General features: G+C 37.8%; 1 protein-coding gene across 1 annotated transcript in view; it reads right to left on the bottom strand.

The window, feature by feature from the left end:
* Positions 1-19,409, bottom strand: part of CDC73 (cell division cycle 73) — a 130,967-nt gene extending 111,558 nt beyond the window's left edge. The window contains exons 1-6 of the mRNA XM_007072843.3: positions 18,964-19,409; positions 16,018-16,123; positions 13,073-13,142; positions 7,324-7,386; positions 7,187-7,239; positions 3,041-3,129 (exon numbers count right to left, since the gene is read on the bottom strand). Coding sequence (XP_007072905.2) covers positions 3,041-3,129; positions 7,187-7,239; positions 7,324-7,386; positions 13,073-13,142; positions 16,018-16,123; positions 18,964-19,094 — 512 coding nt within the window. The 5' untranslated portion in view covers positions 19,095-19,409. The remainder of the gene's footprint in view (positions 1-3,040; positions 3,130-7,186; positions 7,240-7,323; positions 7,387-13,072; positions 13,143-16,017; positions 16,124-18,963) is intronic.
* Between the last annotated feature and the right edge of the window lie 917 nt (positions 19,410-20,326).

The raw sequence follows: 20,326 nt of genomic DNA on the forward strand, positions 1-20,326 counted from the left end.
CATGATCAATTCAGTAGAATCAGAAAAAGCATGTGACAATAGCTAACATTCCTTCCTGATAAACTATCAGCAAACTAGGAACAAAAAGATACTTCCTCAACCTGCTGAAGGCTATCTAACAAAAAAACCTAAGCTAACATGCTTAATGGTGAAAGACTGCTTTCCCCTAAGATGAGGAATGAGGTAAGAATGTCTAATCTCACTGCTTCTTCAACATCAGATTAATAAGCAATTAGTGAGTCTAGCCAGTGCAATAAGACAAGAAACATAAGGCATCCAGTTTAGAAAGAAAAAAAGAAAAAAGAAAAAAAATGTATTTTATATGTAGACAACATAATTATCTATGTAGAAAAATTAATGATAGCTACAAAAAAGTTACAAGAACTAATCAATGAGTTTAACATGACTGCAGGATACAAGATCCATACCCAAAAATCAACTGTATTTCTATACTAGCAGTAAATCAAGAATTGATATATTTTTAAAATATCACTTACAATAGCACCAAAAAGTATGAAATACAACAAAAAGATGTATAAGACCTATACACTGAAAACCATGAAACATTAAAAGAAATTAAAGATCTAAATACCTCTCCATTACTAGAAGGGAAAATAAGTACATCTTGTTCATAAGTCAGAAGACTCAAATTTTGAAGATAGCAATTCTCAAATTGGTCTATAGATTTAACGCAATCCCAATCAAATCCCAGTAAGTTTTTTGTAGGAACTGACACGTTAATTCCAAAACTCATGCGGAAATGCAAAGAACCTAAAAGAGCAAAAACATCCTTGAAACAGAAAAACAAAGTTGGAAAGCTAACACTATCTGATTTTAAAACTAATGAAACAGTTTGGCACTGGCAAAAAGACAAACAGATGAACAGTATAGAATGAATCCAGAAACAACTGATTTTTTACACAAGTGCAAAGAATTAACTGGACACCAGTAACACTGAAACTATTGGGCGCAACTGGCACAAAACTGAACTTCAATACCTGCATCGTAAAAAATGAATGAATTTTGAGCCATACTGTGCACCCCATTCAAAATTTTTAACTAAAGGTAGATCACAGACTTAAATGTAAAACCTAGAGGTGCCTGGGTAGCTCAGTCAGTTAAGCGTCTGACTTCAGCTCAGGTCATGATCTCGCGTTTTGGGAGTTCAGGCCCTGCATCAGGCTCTGTGCTGACAGATCAGAGCCTGGAGACTGCTTCAGATCCTGTGTCTCCCTCTCTCTCTCTGCCCCGCCCCCATTCGTCGTGCTCTCTCTCAAGAATAATTTTAAAAAATAAAGTAATAATAATAAAAATAAATACATAAATGTAAACCCTAAAATTAAAAAAATTTCTACAAGAAAATACAAGACAGTCTTACGTGACTTTGTTCAAGCAAAGATTCCTTAATCACAACACCAAAAGATAATTTACAAAAGAATGCACTGATAAATGAGACATCACAAAAATTAAAACAAGCTGCTCTTCAAAAGGCAGCTAGAGAATGTAAAGATAAGTCACAGACTGGGAAAAATACCTGCAAAGCCAATGTCTGAAAAAGGACTTCTATCCAGAACATACAACAAACTTACAAAACCCAATAATAAGAAAACAATCCAATCCAATAAAAAAAAAAAAATGGACAAAAATTTGAACAACCTTCACTAAACATGATATAAGATGGCAAATTAAGCACACAAAAAGATGCTCGTAATTTCATTAATCATGAGGTAAGTGCAAGACAAAATCATAATGAGATATCATCTCATACCTTTTAGCATGGCTAAAATTAAAAAGCCTGATCACACCAAGTGGTGGCAAGGCTGTGAAGAAAGTAGGACTCATATATTCATGGTAGAAATGTGAAATGGTATAATCACTTTGAAAAGTCTGGTGATGTCTTAAAAAGGTAAATCTAAAACAAAACACTACATGATTCAATCATTCCTCCTCTAGGTATTTACTCAGTAAAAATGAAAACTTATGTCCATAAAAAACTTGTATATAAATGATCACAGCTTTAGCTGTAATAACGAAAAAACAGCAACAAGTAAAATGTCCATAAACAGTTGCCTAGGAAAACATTGTTACACCTATACAATGGAAAAGAATAAACTACTCACCAATAATAAAGAATGAACTACTGACACATTCAGCAACATGGATGAATCTCAAAATAATTATGCTAAATAAGAGGCCAGACCACCAAAGAAGTATATACTACATAACTCCATTTATACTTAACTCCAGAAAAAAATTAATCAACAGATCATTGGTTTCCTGGAGAGGGAAGGATGTAGGGACAGGTAGATGTGGAATCATAAAGGTACAGAAGAAATTTATAGCAGTGATGTTACATTCATGTTCTGGATTATGATGATGGTTTCACAGATGTATACATATGTGAAAGCTTATCAACAAATATGCTTTAAATATGTGCAGCTTCCTGCCATGTTAACCATCTTTAATAAAGCTTTTAAAAATCCGCATTGAATTTTTTAGTTTGGATAGAATTTCCAAAGCACTATATTGTGCCAAGGAAAAATTATGAAGGGATTCTAATTATAGTAAAATTCAGGGATAAACAAAATAATACCACAAGCCAAATCTAGCCATGCTAATTCTCTTATGAACTAGAGCAATCACAGACTGCTTTCCCTACCACAAGCATTAAATAGATGCAAAAAAAAAACCCCACATGACCTTCAAAGCCAAAAGTATTTAATACGTGTCACTGTACAAAAAAGTTTGCTGACCTCTGCTATAAATCAACAAGAGATCACAAAATAAATGAGTGGCTTGGTTATGGAGTAATTTTAAACAGGAAAGATCAATGTGGTAATAGTACCAAGAACAAGGCTTTCCAGAAAGCATCATTAGCTTTCAATCTCCCCTACCATAAAATAGGCTCACACATCATCTTTTAAACTTAGGGCACAGAAGCACATAATAAATGCAAAAGGTAAAATTAACATAGATGGCATATTAATATCTCTTTTTCCATATACACTTATACAACACTTTCTACTAAAGAAAATCTTACCTGATCTGCTCAGTCTGTACAATCCCTTCTTTGTGACCCTCCAAACGAGCAGCCAATCTTTCTTTATCAAGACGCACACACTCTTCATCCTGAAAATAATCGCTGGTTAGTGAATATTCTAAATTTTTATTTAACTTTTATTTATTTTGAGAGATAGTGCCTGCAAGTGGGGGAGGGGCAGAGAGCGAGGGGGACAGAGGATATGAAGCAGGCTCTGTGTTGACAGGCTGACAGCAGTGAACCCAATGTGGGGCTCAAACTCACTGTGAGATCATGACCTGAGCCGAAGTTGGATGCTTAACTGACTGAGGAACCCAGGTGGCCCTTTATTTAACTTTTAGAACAACAAAAAAAACTATATGTAACTTTTCTTTACATAAGTTCCTGCCTATAACTTTCTAGGCATCACTGGCCTTAAATCAACTCAACTTTAAGATTACTTTTAGTTACATAAATACAAGTTGGGGGGGGGGGGGCGCCTGGGTGGCTCAGTTGGTCAAGCGACTGACTGATTTTGGTTCAACAGGTCATGATCCCAAGGTGGTGGGATCAAGCCCTGCACCAGGCTCTGTGCTGAGTGTGAAGGCCTACTTAAGATTCCCAGTCTCTCTCCCACTGCCCCTCTTCCCTGTTTGCAAGCTCTCTCTCTCCCTCTCTCAACTAAAATTAATGAAAAAATAATGATAAATAAGTAAATATTAGATGACTGATTAAACTGATCACTGATTAAACTGTAGAACTGATTAAAAGCTTACCAAAGAACTTCAGCAACTTTTTTTTAATGTTTATTTACTTATTTTGAAGGAAAAAGAGACACACAGAGAGGGCAAGTGGGGGGAGGGGCGGAGAGATGAGAGAGAATCCCCAACAGGCTCCACACTGTCAGCCTGTCAGATGGAGCCCAACACAGGGTAGGGCTCAATCTCACCAAGCCTGAGATCATGACCTGAGTCAAAATCAAGAGTCAGACGCTTAAAGGGCGCCTGGGTGCCCCAGTCACTTAAGCAGCAGACTCTTGATTTTGGCTCAGGAGTTTGAGCCCCAAGTCAGGCTCCTTTGTGTGCTGCCGATGTGGGGCCCGCTGGGGATTCTGCCTTGCCCCCTCTATCTATCCCTTCCCCGGTTGTGTTCTCTCTTAAAAATAAACTTTAAATTTAAAGACTCAGATGCTTAACCAACTGAGCCACCCAGGTGTTCCACAGCAGCTTTTTTCTTCCTATAATGTAACACAGCTACTTTTATTCATAAAAATACACCACAAATAAATTCCTTCTCTTCAGAAAAGCTGATTAGTAAATTTTATGAAAAGCCCTCACCACAGTCAAAAATTTCATTTTGGAGCTAGTTTTTTGCATCTGTTGCCCCAGGTCGTAAATCCATCAGCATTTCTGATGACAGGAAGTGTAACTTTAATGGTTTTCAAAGCATGTTCCTCAGAACATTAGGCTTTTCCTACAAACTGACCCATGGGACACTGCTCTGAATTCAATCTTGGTAGCTCAGCTTTTTTCTAACCTGCATGTTAGAATTTCAGGTAAAATTTACTCTGAAATATGTTCATTTAAAACCAAAACTTGATTGGGGCACTTGCACGGCTCAGTCGGTTAAACGTCCAACTTTGGCTCAGGTCATGATCTCACGGTTCATGAGTTCGAGCCCTGCATCTAGCTCTGTGCTGACAGCTCAGAGTCTGGAGCCTGCTTCAAATTCTGTGTCTCCCCCTCTCGCTGCCCCTCCCCCACTCAGCTCGCTTGCTCTCAAAAATAAAAACATTAAAAAAAACAAAACAAAACTTGATCTAGTTCACTGCCCACATTCAACAAATGAGACAACTGAGGAAATGAGTCAGTGTTTATGGCTAACAAAATATGATATTGTATAAATCGCGATCAGTATACTCAAGAGATCTAAAAAGATGCTCTGCTCCAATTCATGCTCTATTATTAACCTATCATTTAAAACAGACATATTGCTGACATGAACACAAAGTATTTTAGCAAACTGCATTAAATTTTAGACATCTGTAATGAAGGTACAGCACAAGGAACTCAAGTTCCTTAGGAAACTACTGATTTTAAAGACAACTGCAGCCTAGACTTTAATAAGTTCAGAATCTTTGCCCTCAAGGTTTCTCTCTCTGAGCCTAGTGCCTTGCAGGTTCCCAACATACACGCAGTGAACTAAAAACTGTTAATGTAACATAACTGTTTATGTAACTCTTTTAACTCTATAAATACTCCGGAAAGAATTTTATTATGCTATTTCTTGTTGATTTTCAAGTTAATGGTATCCAGGCAAATCAGCATTTCTGACATGTTCAATTGTTTTCCAAATAATTAAAACTGTAAATTTCGGGTTTTTCCAAGTAATTAGTATCTTTAAATTCACTCATTTTGTTCACAGTGGGTCCCAATCTTCCTTCATACAGAGAGAACAGGTGGAAACTCATTTTACTGCTACAAAATTTGTAATCAGTATATACAGTGGAATGGCTAGGAGCCAGACCATCTAGGCTCTATTCTGGGTTCTGTGAACCTCAGCAAGTAACTTGTTCCGTCTGAGGTGTTTGCTCATTGATGGCATGCACAAGACTGCCAACTTCAGAAGGTTGTGGCTTAGGATTACACAAGCTAATATAAAGTGTACAAAACGTCACCCAGAACAGATTAGGAACAATGAGCTAACTATCATTACTATCCTTAACTAAAATACCATGTCCATGTCTCAGAGTTTGCTTAATGAAAATTACGTTGTTTTAAAATTAATTAATTAAAATTACACTGTTTCAGCATCAAATTTTGTCAATGAATATATAAAGATTACATGTCGACAACTCTGTCCCTTTAACAGTTACCTTTTTATCCTTAATTGTGGATGCTCTGCTGTTTATGTAGTAGGCCAAAGGTACACCTGTTTGATTTTTATACAAGTGTGAAAAGAAGAGTTATGGTTTCTAGTAATGTTAAATTAATGATGACTACAAGTGTTATTTCCTATACTGTTAATTGGTACTCATTTCTCAGATTTTAAGCGTATCTCTAGTACCTAATCTTCCATTTGCACTGGGTTTTATATGTAACTGATCTGAGACTTGTTAAAAATTTTAAATAAAGAGCCTTATACTCATATAATTAAAATTTCCAAGGCTTAACTGTCTTATGCTTCTTTCCAAAGTTAACTGAATTTCTCATACAGCTTCTATTTCATGTGAACTATCCTTATTTACCAATATTAGTATTCCACTGCTGGCTAAGCATCCGACTTTAACTCAGGTCATGATCTCATGGTTCATGAGCTCGAGCCCTGCATCCGGCTCTCTGATGACAGCTCAGAGCCTGGAGCCTGCTTCGGATTCCGTGTCTCCCTCTCTCCGCCCTCCCCCGCTCATGCTTGTTCTCTCTCCCTCTCAAAAATAAATAACGTTAAAAAAAAAAAAAAAAAGAGTACAGCAAATTCTCATACCATGTTATTCCAGGGATAGGCAAACTACAACCCAAAGGTAGGCTCACCATCTGTTTTATAAAATTTTACTGAAATACAGTCCTCTCAGTTCATTTACGTATTGCTTATGCCTGCTTTCACACTATGATAGCAGGGTGGAATAGCTGAACAGAAACTAAATGGCCCAAAAAGCCTAAAATATTTACTATCTGGACTTTTACAGAAGAAATTTCCCAACTCCTGATGAAGCCCAACATTTTCATCAAAGAGGCAAAGAAAAATAAAGTGATATGTCCACCACACAGTTTGTACATAAAAGATCTTTTTTTTTTTTTTTTTAAATGTTTGTTTATTTTTGAGAGAGACAGAATGCGAGCAGGTTGGGGCAGAGAGAGGGGGAGGCACAGAACCTGAAGCAGGCTCCAGGCTCTGAGCTGTCAGCACAGAGCCTGACACGGGGCTCGAACTCACAAGCAGTGAGATCATGACCTGAGCTGAAGCTGGACGTTCAACCGACTGAGCCACCCAGGCGCCCCTGTAAAAGATCTTAAATTATACCTCAACTGCTATTAATCAAACACTCATAATACTACAACAATTTTTCCAGAAAAAAACTCCTAGGACTACTATGAAAAAGAATTTGTATTCATATACAATCTCAATTTTGTAACACTACGATTCATATTTAAAATAAAATTCCATTACCTCAATTCGTGGTTTCTTTGCTTCTGCTAAAACTTCATCTGCAGCTCTTTTGACTTTAAGAAAAAAAAAAGAAAAGTAAATATATGGTTTTGGAGTAAGTTTTTAAAAGTTCAATATAAATACACAGCAAAACATACCTTGGGTAGATCGCTGAAGACCTATTTCTAGAGGGGCACTTCTGTCTATGCTTGCTGATGTTGCTGAAGATTTAAAAAGATTTAGGTGAGAAGCTCAATATTTGAACACATATACTAGACATTATTACAAGTAAAATGCTCAATATTTGTAATTTCTTACTTTATATGTATAATTTCCTAAGGGGGGAAAAAGTTTTAAAGCAGCTTTGTAAAACAGTTTACTATAAAAGACTAATTTATATTTAAAAGTCTTTAAAAGACAAATTATTTTTAACAATTTAGCTTACAAATTACTGCGATGACTGAAATTAACTGGTCACTTCAAAGAACATATACTCCATTACCACACATGTACATAAAATGTATCTAAACATAAATACATATCCATAGGAAAAGGTTTTTTTTTAAGTTAGCATTCACTTCAAAAATGCAAATTTTAGTTATTCACAATTGGTAGAAAAAACACTGCAATTACTTTTTATTTTTTTATTAAAAATTTTTATTAATGTTTATTTATTTTTGAGAGAAGAGAGACAAAGTGTGAGCAGAGAAGTGGCAGAGAGAGAGGGAGACACGAAATCCAAAGCAGGCTCCAGGCTTTAAGCTGTCAACACAGAACCCGACGTGGGGCTTAAACTCACGAACTGTGAGGTCATGACCTGAACCAAAGTCAGACGCTTAACCAACTAAGCCACCCAGGCGCCCTGCAATTACTTTTTAAATTAAGTCATTTAAATTGTGAAAGGTTGAAAATAATGCAACTAGTCCCATCCACCTAGTTCCCACCACCCTACATGACTATTTAAGTCTTGAGTGTATCTTTCTAGAGGTTCTTTCTGTAGATACAAGAAATACAAACTTATACTTTTATTCCCCCCCCTTTTAAATTTTTTTAATGTTTATGGGGGGTGGGGAGGAGCGCAAGAGAGAAAGGAGAGACAAAATCCCCCAAAACTGTGAGATCATGATCTTAGCCAAAACCATGAGTTAGATGCTTAACTGACTGAGCCACCTACATGTCCCTTTCCCCTTTTTCACATAAAAGATAGCATACTATATACACTGTCCTGAACCTTTTTTTTTTTTTATCCTAACAAAAGAGCTCTAGCATACTGATATGTGGAGCATTCTTTCTTTTTAAAGCTACATAGCATTATCGATATAATCAGGAACCGGTTCTTTCAAAGAATTAATAAAATTGAAAACTCCTAGCCGAACTTAACAAAAAAGGAGAGGACTCAAATAAATGAAATCAAGAAACAAAGGAAAGATCACAATCACAACTGCAGAAATACAATTATAAGAGAATATTATGAACAATTATATGCCAACAAATAGGGCAATCTGGAAGAAATGGATAAATTCTTAGAAACATATAAACTACCAAAACTGAAAAAGAAATAGAAAATTTGAACAAACAAGGTGCCTGGGTGGCTCATTTGGTTGCGTGTCCGACTTCAGCTCAGGTCATGATCTCACAGGTCGTGAGTTCAAGCCCTAGTTTGGGGCTCTCTGCTCTAAGCACAGAGTCCACTTCAGATCTTCTGCACCCCCTTTGCCCCTCCCCCGGCTGTCACTCTCTCAATAATAATTACAAATTTTTTTTAATTAAAAAAAAAAAACAGAAAATTTGAACAGACCCATAACCAGCAAAGAAACTGAATCAGTAAAAAAAATCTCTCAACAAACAGTCCAAGACAGGGTGGCTTCCCAGGGGAATTCTACCAAACATTTAAAGAAGAGTTAATACCTATTCTTTCAAAAAATTGAAATGGAAGGAAAATCTCCAAACTCATTCTATGAGGCCACCATCATCTTGATTCCAAAACCAAAGACCTCACTAAAAGAATGACAGACCAATATTCCTGATGAACATGGATGCAAACATTCTCAACAAGATACCACCAAATCAAATCCAACAGTACATTAAAACAATTATTCACCGTAATCAAGTGGGATTTATTACTGGGCTGCAGGGCTGGTTCAATATCCACCAATAACTTAACATGATACACCACATTAATAAAAGAAACGATAAGAACAACATGATCCTCTCAACAGATGTAGAAAACGCATTTGACAAAATACAGCATCCTTTCTTGATAAAAACCCTCAAGAAAGTAGGGATAGAAGGAACACACCTCAATATCATAAAGGCCATATACAAAAAAGAACCACAGTTAATATCATTCTCAATGGGGAAAAACTGAGAGCTTTTCCCCTAAGGTCAGGAACATGACAGGGATGTCCACTCCTACAACTGTTGTTCAATACAGTACTAGAAGTCCTAGCCTCAGCAATCAGACAACAAAAAGAAATAAAGGCACCCAAACCAGCAAGGAAAAAGTCAAACTTTCACAGTTCACAGAAGACAGGATACTCTATATGGAAAACCCGAAAGACTCAGACTCCATCAAAAATTTGCTAGAACTGATAGATGAATTCAGCAAAGTCACAGGATATAAAATCAATGTACAGCTATCTGTTGCATTTCTATACAGCAGAAAGAGAAATCAAGGAATCGATCCCATTTACAATTGCACCAAAACCCGTAAAATATCTAGGAATAAACCTAACCAAAGAAGGAAAAGATCGGTACTCTGAAAAATATAGAACACTTATTATGAAAGAAACTGAAGAAAACACAAAGAAATGAGCACTATCGCATGCTCATGGATTGAAAAACAGACACTGTTATAATGTCTACACCACCCAAAGCAATCTACAAATTCAATACAATCCCTATCAAAATACCACCAGAATTTTTCACTGAGCTAGAACAATCCTAAAATTTATATGGAACCAGAAAATATCCCAAATAGCCAAACTAATGTTGAAGAAAAAAAAAAAAAAGCAAAGTGGGAGGCATCACAATTCCAGACTTCAGCTGTATTACAAAGCTGTATTCATCAAGACAGTACGGTACCAGCACAAAAACACACACATAGATCAATGGAACAGAATAGAGACCCCAGAAATGGCCCCACAACTCTATGGTCAACTAATCTTCAACAAAGCAGGAAAGAATATTCAATGGAAAAAAGTCTCTTCAACAAATGGTGTTGGGAAAACTGGACCATGATGAAACTGGACCACTTTCTTACACCATACACAAAAATAAACTCAAAATGGATGAAAGACCTAAACATGAGACAGGAAACCACCAAAATCCTAGAGAACACAGGCAGCAATTTCTTTGACCTTGGCCATAGCAACTTTTTACTAGACATGTCTCTGGAGGCGAGGGCAACAAAACCAAACGTGAACTATTGGGATTTCATCAAGATAAAAAACTTCTGCACAGCGAAGGAAACAATCAACAAAACTAAAAGGCAGCCTACAGAATGGGAGAAGACATTTGCAACCGAAATATTGGATAAAGTGCTAGTATCCAAAATCTATAAAGAACTTATAAAACTCAACACCCAAAAAATAAATAATCCAGTTAAGAAATGGGGAGAAGACATGAACAGACTTTTCTCCAAAGAAGACATACAAATGGGAAACAGACACATGAAAAAATGCTCAACATCACTTATCATCAGGGAAATACAAATGAAAACCACAGTGAGATACCATTTCACACCTGTCAGAATGGCAAAAATTAACAACTTAGGAAACAGCAGGTATTGGAGAAGACACAGAGAAAGGGGAACCCTCTTGCACTATCAGTGGGAATGCAAACTGGTGCAACCACTCCGGAAAAGTGTGGAAGTTCCTCAAAAAGTTAAAAATAGAACGACTCTATGACCCAGCAATTGCACTACTTTAAGAATAACCATTCAATAAGTGCTTGCTGAATGTTCAGAGGACAGTACAGAAAGATAATACTCTTGAGCATGGTCTTTCCATTATGCAAAAGACTCCAAGCAAATCAGTATTACTGTTAAAGTCATGGAACTCAATACGTAACAAGACAGCTATTAATGACTTAAAGGTAGTAAACACTCCAAGAAAGGTTACGACCAAACAGTCTCATACTGATTTATTCATACTATCATATGATTATATCAATTTATTCATACTCACCAATTTATATTCTATTAATTGTACCAACTTATAATTTTATTCATATTCTTTAAGACAGCAAATTAATGATTACTCACTTATACAGGTAAGCACCTACTATTAACCACTGTTCTAAATACTGGGTATTTAACAACTACCTGCCCCCTTAGACTTTACCCTCTAGTGGGGCAGACAAATAATATATAAGTAAACCAAGATATAATTTCAAGTCAATGTAAGGGATCTGACAAAATATAAGTTAGGAAGATACTATACACAGATGAATGTATGTGGAAAAACAACACTATCTTCTTTTTTAGAGTGATAAGTTCTTTCTGACAGATTATTAAAGCACAGATTGAGGTGGTAAAAAGTAAGACATGTGACAATGTAGAGAAACAGAACTGAACACAAAAAATAGTAAGTACAAAGGCTTGAAAAGTCAGGATAGTTAAAAGAATCAGTAAGACTGGACCGTTGTGAGCAAATGAAAGTTGGAAGAAGATGAGGCCACAGATATTTAGGCAGAAGCAAAATCACATAGGTCAGGATAAGGAGTATGAGCTTTATCCTACATGTGACGGGAAGCCACCGGATGGACTTGAGCAGGTAAGTGAATCAAGCTTATATGTGTTTTTCAAAACAGGTCACTCTAGTGGGTAGGCAAAGACTATACTAGAAAATACAGAGTAGAGTACTGTGAAAAGGCTATACAACTCTAAAGGGGAAGGATGGAACACAGTGGGAGTAGAATGGTTAAGAAACTCATCCTTTTAAAGAAAAGGACCTGCTCACAAAATGAGATGTGAGAAAAAAGTAATCAAAGATTTCCCCAGGGTTTCTGGCCTCAGCAACTACATGAATGGTATGCCATTTACTGAGATGGGAACAGTGGGAGACCAGACTTATTTTGTTTGAGGGGAGAAGGGAAAGAGGAAATTGGCATTCTATTTCAGATACATTGAATTTCAGATACCATTAAATATCCAAGGAAAGATGTGGAGTGGATTTATAATTTGAAGCTTAGAAATAGGATGAATATAAGGAACTAAGCAAAAGAAAATGAGAGATGGACAATGAATAGAAAGAGAACCAAAAGAATCAGGTACCCCAAATGCCAAGCTAAGAAAGGGTTTCCAAAAGGAAGCAGTCAACAGTATCTAATGCTGTTGAGAGATCAAGCAAGATACAGGTAAGAGAGACCCAAGGAATGAGTAACCCTTAAGTCAGTGTTAACCACACAACAGTGATATAAGTGGGACATGAACAGGAAAGCCAAACCGGAATGGATTCAAGAGGGAAGCAGTGATATCACACAACTGTTACAAAGAATTTTGCAATAAAAAGGAAAAAAAACAAACAGTACAGTAGATAGTAGGAATGGGGGGGGGGTCAAAAAACCATTTTTAAATGAGATCTTGCTGTATGCACTTTAAAGGGAATGATGCAGAGGAAAAAAGAGGAAGATGATGATGCAAGGCAGAAGCAATAATTTACAAAAGCAGAGTCTTTGAGAGTGTGAAAGGAAATGGAATCTACAGACAGAGAAGTGGTGACCGGTCTTAGGAATGAAGGTAGTGTATTCACCATAACAGAAAAGAAAGGAGAGCATATGCACATAGCTGCTGAAGGTTAATTTTTTAGTGGAAATACAAATTCTCTTCCCATTGCTTCTTATTTCACAGGAGAAAGAAAGAAACAATGGTTATTTAAGAGTGAGAGCAATTTAAAAATTACTCACATGCTTCACCATTGAGATATCCAAGCAGATCTTTTCGGTCAGGTCTTCTAACCACAGGAATATTTTCAGTCTGAAATCAAAATTTTTAATTAGTGATCAAATCAACAACAATTACAAGAAATATAATAAAAACAAACATTGTGTAATATCTGAATTTTATTCCAACAGATCTTGGTAATATTTATTCAGAATCTTACCTTTAAAGAACTACTAGGCTAAAAAAATCTAACCCAAGTCTTCAAAAATTTTAAGGATATTAATTTTTAATAACTTCATTCTTGAAATTCAATTAAGATACCTAAAAGATAATCATTAGAAACAATGACCAATCCCTCTTCAAAATATCAATTCCAGTCTTTTTTGTTCCCTTGGCTTACTTTAAGCATTTTTTTATTTTATTCATGATACTTTGCATGCATATTTGAGGTAATTATCTTTTTAGTCCCATTGCTTGATCATTACATGCAATGTTTCCAAAGTGCTTTCTTTTCTCAAACACAAAACAGACTTCTCAAAATATTCTACTTGAATTCTGAAATACACTAACTTAGCCATAAAAACTAAATTTTCAAAACAATAGGTATAGTGTTTAAGCGTGGGAAAAAATTTAGGACATTATACAGCAAAACGTTAATGTCAGTTGCTTACTTTCATGCTACATATTTCTTTTTTATCTTTGAATGCATACAAATTCTGTAAGGAGGGGAAAAGACTAAAAAATTAAACCTGGAAAATGTACCTATTTTGGTAAAATGGATAATTTTCCTTAAATCTCCTACATTAGCCATTGTAAAGAGGTGTACTGACAAATAGAGCTGTATACTTTAGTCACCAGGTCATCTTGAGGCCATGAATTCAATGAATCCTGTAATTACCACAATTTTCAATATCATTTTTATAATGTAAACAAACAACTAAGGGGCACCTGAGTGGCTCAGTCAGTTAAGCGTCTGGCTTCAGCTCAGGTCATGATCTCATGGTTCGTGGGTTCAAGCCCCACGTTGAGCTCTGTGATGATGGCTCAGAGCCTGGAGCCTGCTTCAGATTCTGTAACTCCCTCTCTTTCTGTCCCTCCCGTTCGTGCTCTCTCAACAATAAATAAACATTAAAAAAAAAAAAAAAAATTAAAAAAAAAAACTGTAAGAAAGCCTGGTGGCTGCAAGATTATATAATTAAAATCCCTTTGTCACTTTATATACACCATGATAAATAACCAGAATCCTTAGTAACTTCGGCTATTTATCTTATATTGTGTACTAATTACATTTCACTTCAAACATTCTGCACACACTCCCTGATGATAGAGATTAACTATATTTAATCATTTAAAATTAACCTTTTTTTTAAAGGGTAGGCTAAATTTTAATTTCTGCTAGGAGTATAAGCATTTAAGAGCCCACAGGTTTTTGTGTGCTTGTTTTTAAAAACTAGTCTACATGAAGTATCACAAATAGCTAAAAGATTTGAATTAATTTTGTTAAGTTACTGTTTCTAAGTCTGATAACATACTTCATTATTTGGTTAATAATGAATTATGGACATAATACAGCCAACTGAAAAAGATATAAGTCTACTCACACTAAAATAGGAGCTATGGGTCCAGAAAACTTACATCAGACATGGTCTGCTCACAAGAAAGGGCAAGTAGCACAGTGGAGGAAAAAAAATTTGCAGAACCCTAGAACTGTAGAATTCTGCCCTTTCAATCTGTCAAGTATTTAAGAAAAACAAAAGACTTAAATCTTATGTGAGCAAGGGTCCTAAGGTCCACAGTAACAATTACAGCCATCAGTTATAGTTATAACCATTTGCCAAGAACATAATCTCTCTATATAAACCAAGCATCTGGATCATCTTTATTACCACAAAATGAATGGATATAGCCAACAATACATTCTAATTACTGCCTAATTCAGATTTTAAAGATTTAAGATGAAGTAACATAACTTCATAAAGATGCTGTTATTTTTATCCCACTATTTCCCAAATCTCAATACGTAGTTTCACCCTACGTATTATTTTTTTCTATATGTATTAAATGCTGAATATTTCCCATTCAGAAAAGCAGAATTCAAATACTGAGATGCTGAAGGCAAGAAAAACTGAAAACAAATGAATTTATCAATAAAGTTCAAAAGAGGTTTATTAAACAGATTAAAAATTAATTTTAAAGTGGTCTGTTAGGGGCACTTGGGTTTGGTTAGCTCTCGGCACTTGATTTTGGCTCAGGTCATGACTCATGGTTGTGAGACTGAGCCCCCCATCAGCGTGAAGCCTACCTGGGATTCTCATTCTCTTGCTCGCTCGCTCTCTCTCTCTCTCTGCTCTTCCCCTGCTCATGTGAACACACACACACACACACACACACACACACACACACTCTCCCTCTAATAATAAAAATAAAGTTGTCTGTTAATCTTGATTCTGATACCCAAAAAAAGTTTTTTTTAAGTTTATTTATTTTGAGAGAGAGAGGGAGAATGAATGGGGGAGGAGCAGAGAAAGAGAGAATCCCAAACAGGCTCTAAGCTGTCAGCACAGCTTACAAACTCAAACTCACAAACCGTGATATCATGACCTGAGCCAAAATCAAGAGTCAGACACTTAACCAACTGAGCCACCCAGGCACACCCCAAAAAAGTATTCTTGAGATCAGAGTTCTGAATATCAGGGTCCTTCTACAGGCTTATATATTTTTTTTAATATTCCTATAAATATCTTCAAAACTTCTGTTCTTGTAAACAGTGCCCACATTTTACATGAAAGTCACAGATCTAAAAACATGCAAAGATCTAATTTTGAACTTCCAGTAGGCTTTCATACAGATGAACCTTTTATTTTTTTGATTTGAAACCCATGAGGGAATTGATCCATGCCAAATAATACCTATTAACCAAAACAAAAAAAACAAAAAAAAATTAAGTTTTAAAATGAATTTTACTTACAGCGGCACGTCGGACATAAACAGGATGAGAAAGGTGCACATTATTAAGTAGAAACAAGATAGAATCCAATGTGTAATACTCTCTGGGCTGGCCTTCCTTTCCAGTCCTGAAATAATTAAGATTTTTACTCAATTTTAATTCAACTCCTTAGACTTGTATGTATGAATTTATCTATATTCACTTTGCTACTCAAGAATGGATTTAACATGGTTAACAAAAATACACATAAAGTATGAAATCTAGTAAGCGGAACGGTCATTAAAGTAAAAGAACACAAAGGTAGAAAACGAAAAAAAAAAAGAAAGCACACCATCTTCATACTCTAAGGTACTACACACTTTTTAGAATTTGGCCCAAACTTCATTCTGGTCTTTGCCAATAAAGAGAGAAACCTAGTCAGTTACAGAGTGGAGAGAATCCACAAGAGAAAAACTGATTAGAAGAAGCACAACTCTAAGCTTACTAGAAATTTATTCTTTGTCTCCTAAATAAGATACTGCTAAAGAACATCCTTAACATTCTTACAGCAAACACAATAATAAATTTCAGAGGTATAATTTTTTCTTTTTAATTTTTTTTAACGTTTATTTATTTTTGAGACAGAGACAGAGCATGAACGGGGGAGGGTCAGAGAGAGAGGGAGACACAGAATCTGAACAGGCTCTGAGCTGTCAGCACAGAGCCCGACGCGGGGCTCGAACTCATGGACCGCGAGATCATGACCTGAGCTGAAGTCGGACGCTTAGCCAACTGAGCCACCCAGGCGCCCCTCAGAGGTATAATTCTTATGACATCCCTTAAATTAAACCAATGATGCAAAAAAAATCATAATCAATTCTACCTGTGGTAAAGCAATGCTGTATAAAGGTTTATTATTTTTTTTAATATTTATTTGAGAGAGAAAGAGGGGGAGGGAGAACACAAGCGGGGGCAGGGAGAGAGGGAGAGAGAATCCCAAACAGACTCTGTGCTGTCAGTACATAGCCCAATATGTGGCCCAGACTCACGAACCGTGAAATCATGACCAGAACCAACTCAAGAGCCGGACGCCTTACCTACTGGGCCACCCAGGCGCCCCAATGCAGTCTCGAGGTGCAAGCTCTTTAACGAAACCGCATAATACTATTGCCTCAACAATATCTGTGTCCAATCTCACTCTTCCTACTACATTCTCATCTAAAAAACGTCAGCGTATTATTTGACCTCATCTGAATACAGTGCAATAGTCAGCCCTCATCTACATTTCTCTAGCCTTCATTTCCACTTTTCCTATGAATTGACATTATTTCAAACCACACATCACTACCAGTTACTGTACAATAACACATATCCAGGTAATCAGGGTTTTTTTTTTAACAATACAGTAAAGCAAAGTAATAGAACGTACTACATGCAATAAGGATAAGTATTGCTTAAAGTTCCGAAGTTGGACATATGTACATGTGCATAAAGAAATGAATAACAAAACAAAAATATGTTTAGTGGTGTAATTCACTATTGTTAAAGTTTGAAATTATTCTAAGCACCCCTTTTTCACTACAAGCTTCACTGAAATGCTATCAAAATATTTCCTTTCCAGCTCTCATGGCTTTAAGCATACAGTTCCCTGTCCTTTAAGATCTAACCCATCATGTCACCCTCAAAGTTCCTAACTCACTCTTTAAGGCTTACTCACCTGTTCATTCATTTGTTCAAGAAAATTTGTAGCCTGTCTACACGCCAAACATATTTCTATGAAACCCTTCCTAATACCCCAAGCTAGCAGTGATTACTCTCAAGAGCCAGAATGCAATTCTTACCAAGTTATGTTTTATTTCACCTACTCTGATTAAGTTAACCTCCTCTGAGTCAGGAACCAAGGTGCTAAGAATTTTCTATTTCTCAAATTGAACCACCCTACATCCTGAGTACTTCTAAACCGTTTTTTAAAGAAAAAAAAATAAATCCGTTAAAATTCCAATCAAATGTAATTCTGTCTGTACAAATTTTTTTTGACAGGACAAAACGCAAGAAACTCAGAATGATGTCATTGCATCAACATTTCATAAAGCTAATCAAATCATAAGTCCTCGGGGCCAAAAAGCTAGAAACCAACAAACTAAATTTTCCCCAGCTTTTCATCAACTCTTCACAAAGCCCAGTGCTTCCACTCAATCAAGCAAAATGAGTATGGAAGTTCTAGCCCAAGGTTCTAATCATCCAGATAAAATACCAAAGAGAGAGATATCACCTTTAAAACGGCCCCAAACCATTATCAGACCTATCTCTAGATATTTTCCTTAATGCCTTCAATTCAAAAAGCCCCGCGTACATCAACGTTCCAAAATATTTTTTAAAACCCATTTCCTACAAGCACACACCATCATCAATATCTTACTTAGATCTGCAAAGCTCACTCCATTTTACCAATAACTTTCTCCCTGAAGAAATTCCTGCCTTCACCTCTAACACGGGTTTTGAGGACTCTTCCAAAGTGACCAAGTCTTTTTCCCGTTCTAATCTCACATAGTTCCCTTCTCTCTACCTCAGGGAATTACGAAAGGAAAAAGAAACAGACCAGGAGCTGCAAGGGGCAGGTGGGATAGTGACAACACATGGCAGCCTCGGAGAGGAAGAAAAAACTAAACACAAAAAGACGTCTCTAGGACCGGACGGTACGCCCCTTTCTGCACCTACACACGTCGGTAAAAATGAACTAGGAAAGTCAGAAACTCCTGTCGTACCTTTCCCTTTGGCGTCCCAAAGACTTAAAGAAATGGAGATGCACCTCCTCCTATTTCCTCCTCACCTAAAAGTGTAACTTCTTTTCTTGAGAAAAACTTTTACCCAGAGACCCGTTTTTTCTCCATCCCCAAAGGGAATCGGGGGGAGGGGTTAGGAAAGAGGTCGCCTGGGGGCGCCCAACTCTGCCCGGCCAACCCCAGGCCACAGCCATGCCAGACTTACCCCCAAACTACATAGTTGGTCTTCACATTCTTGGGCCAGGAGAACTCGCCGAAGATCACCTCGTCTCCCTTCACCACAATCTCCTTCTTCTGGATGTTGTACTGTCGCAGGACGCTGAGCACGTCCGCCATCTTCCCCCCCCCTCGCCGCCGCCGCCGCCGCCGCCGGCCCCGGGCGAAGCCGCCGCCGCCGCCGCGCCTGCCTCCTTCTTCCCCTGTCGCCTCGCCCTCTTCCTCCTCCTCCGCCGCCGCCGCCGCCGCCGCGAACCAACAGCAGCCGCACTAGCAGCCGTCCTCGCCTACGACAGCAGCAGGGGCAGTAGACACCCAGGCCGCCGAGGACCCCGCGCTATAAGGCAAGGCCCCGCCGCCGGCTGCCCGCGGAGAACGCCTGACTGCGCGCCTCCAGCCAGGCCGCCGCCAGGGGGAGCCACGACCGACCAGGAACACGCCCCTCCCAGACTCCCACTCGGCACCGGGCCGAATCCCGGCCCGAAACTCGGAGCGCAGGGACACCGCGCCCACGTACGGAGCACGTACGGGGAATACTGCCGGGCGCACGCGCGCGGACACGTACCTCGTCCGTCGTCCCTCGCAGCGCGCACGCGACTAGCGACAGGTGCGCGCGCACCTGCAAGGAAGCCCGGGAATTCTGTCCCCAGACTACGCACTGGGTGACCGCCCACCCACCTTGACTGCGGCCAAGGGCTCTCGGGCCGTTCCTTGGGCGAGAGTGGAGCTTGGCAAAAGGTTTCCAGAACGCTATTACCTTCCCAACTAAAGGGAACCCATTAAATGGCCTGTAGGTCTTAGTGATCCGATTAAGCCCCTTTAGAAGGGTGAGGTTTTGGACGCGGGGTACGGTTTGGGGGTTGTTTTTTTGTTTTTAGTGTATTCACGTAGTGGTAAAGACCTAGTCCGGAGGAGACCAATCCCGGGTATCTGTATTTGTTACGTGCTGCTTGACCTTGGACAAGATACATACCTTCTTACAGCATTAATTGGCTAGTGGAAAAAAGAACTTAGTATGAGAATAAGATGAAAGAAAGCATCTAGCAAATCAACAAAATATCGTAAATGTTGATCTTCCACTTCAGTTCCTTGGATGATGACTTTTTCCATCCTGGCCCCTTCTTCCTGCCAGGCCCAAAGCGGTACCCTTAAATAGCTCTATTCAAAGATGCTAATGAAAAGGAGAACACAAACTCCAAGCTGTCAGAACACTTTCGGATTACTTGATTTTTTATTGGCACTCAGAAGGTTAAAGGGTGTCCTTACTGTGCTGGAAACAATGAAATAAATTGAATATACTATGGCCTGTAGACCTTAAACTGAACATATTCCATGGGGGCCATAATTTATTT

Source organism: Panthera tigris, chromosome F3, assembly GCF_018350195.1.
Source record: "Panthera tigris isolate Pti1 chromosome F3, P.tigris_Pti1_mat1.1, whole genome shotgun sequence".
Lineage (NCBI taxonomy): Eukaryota > Metazoa > Chordata > Mammalia > Carnivora > Felidae > Panthera > Panthera tigris.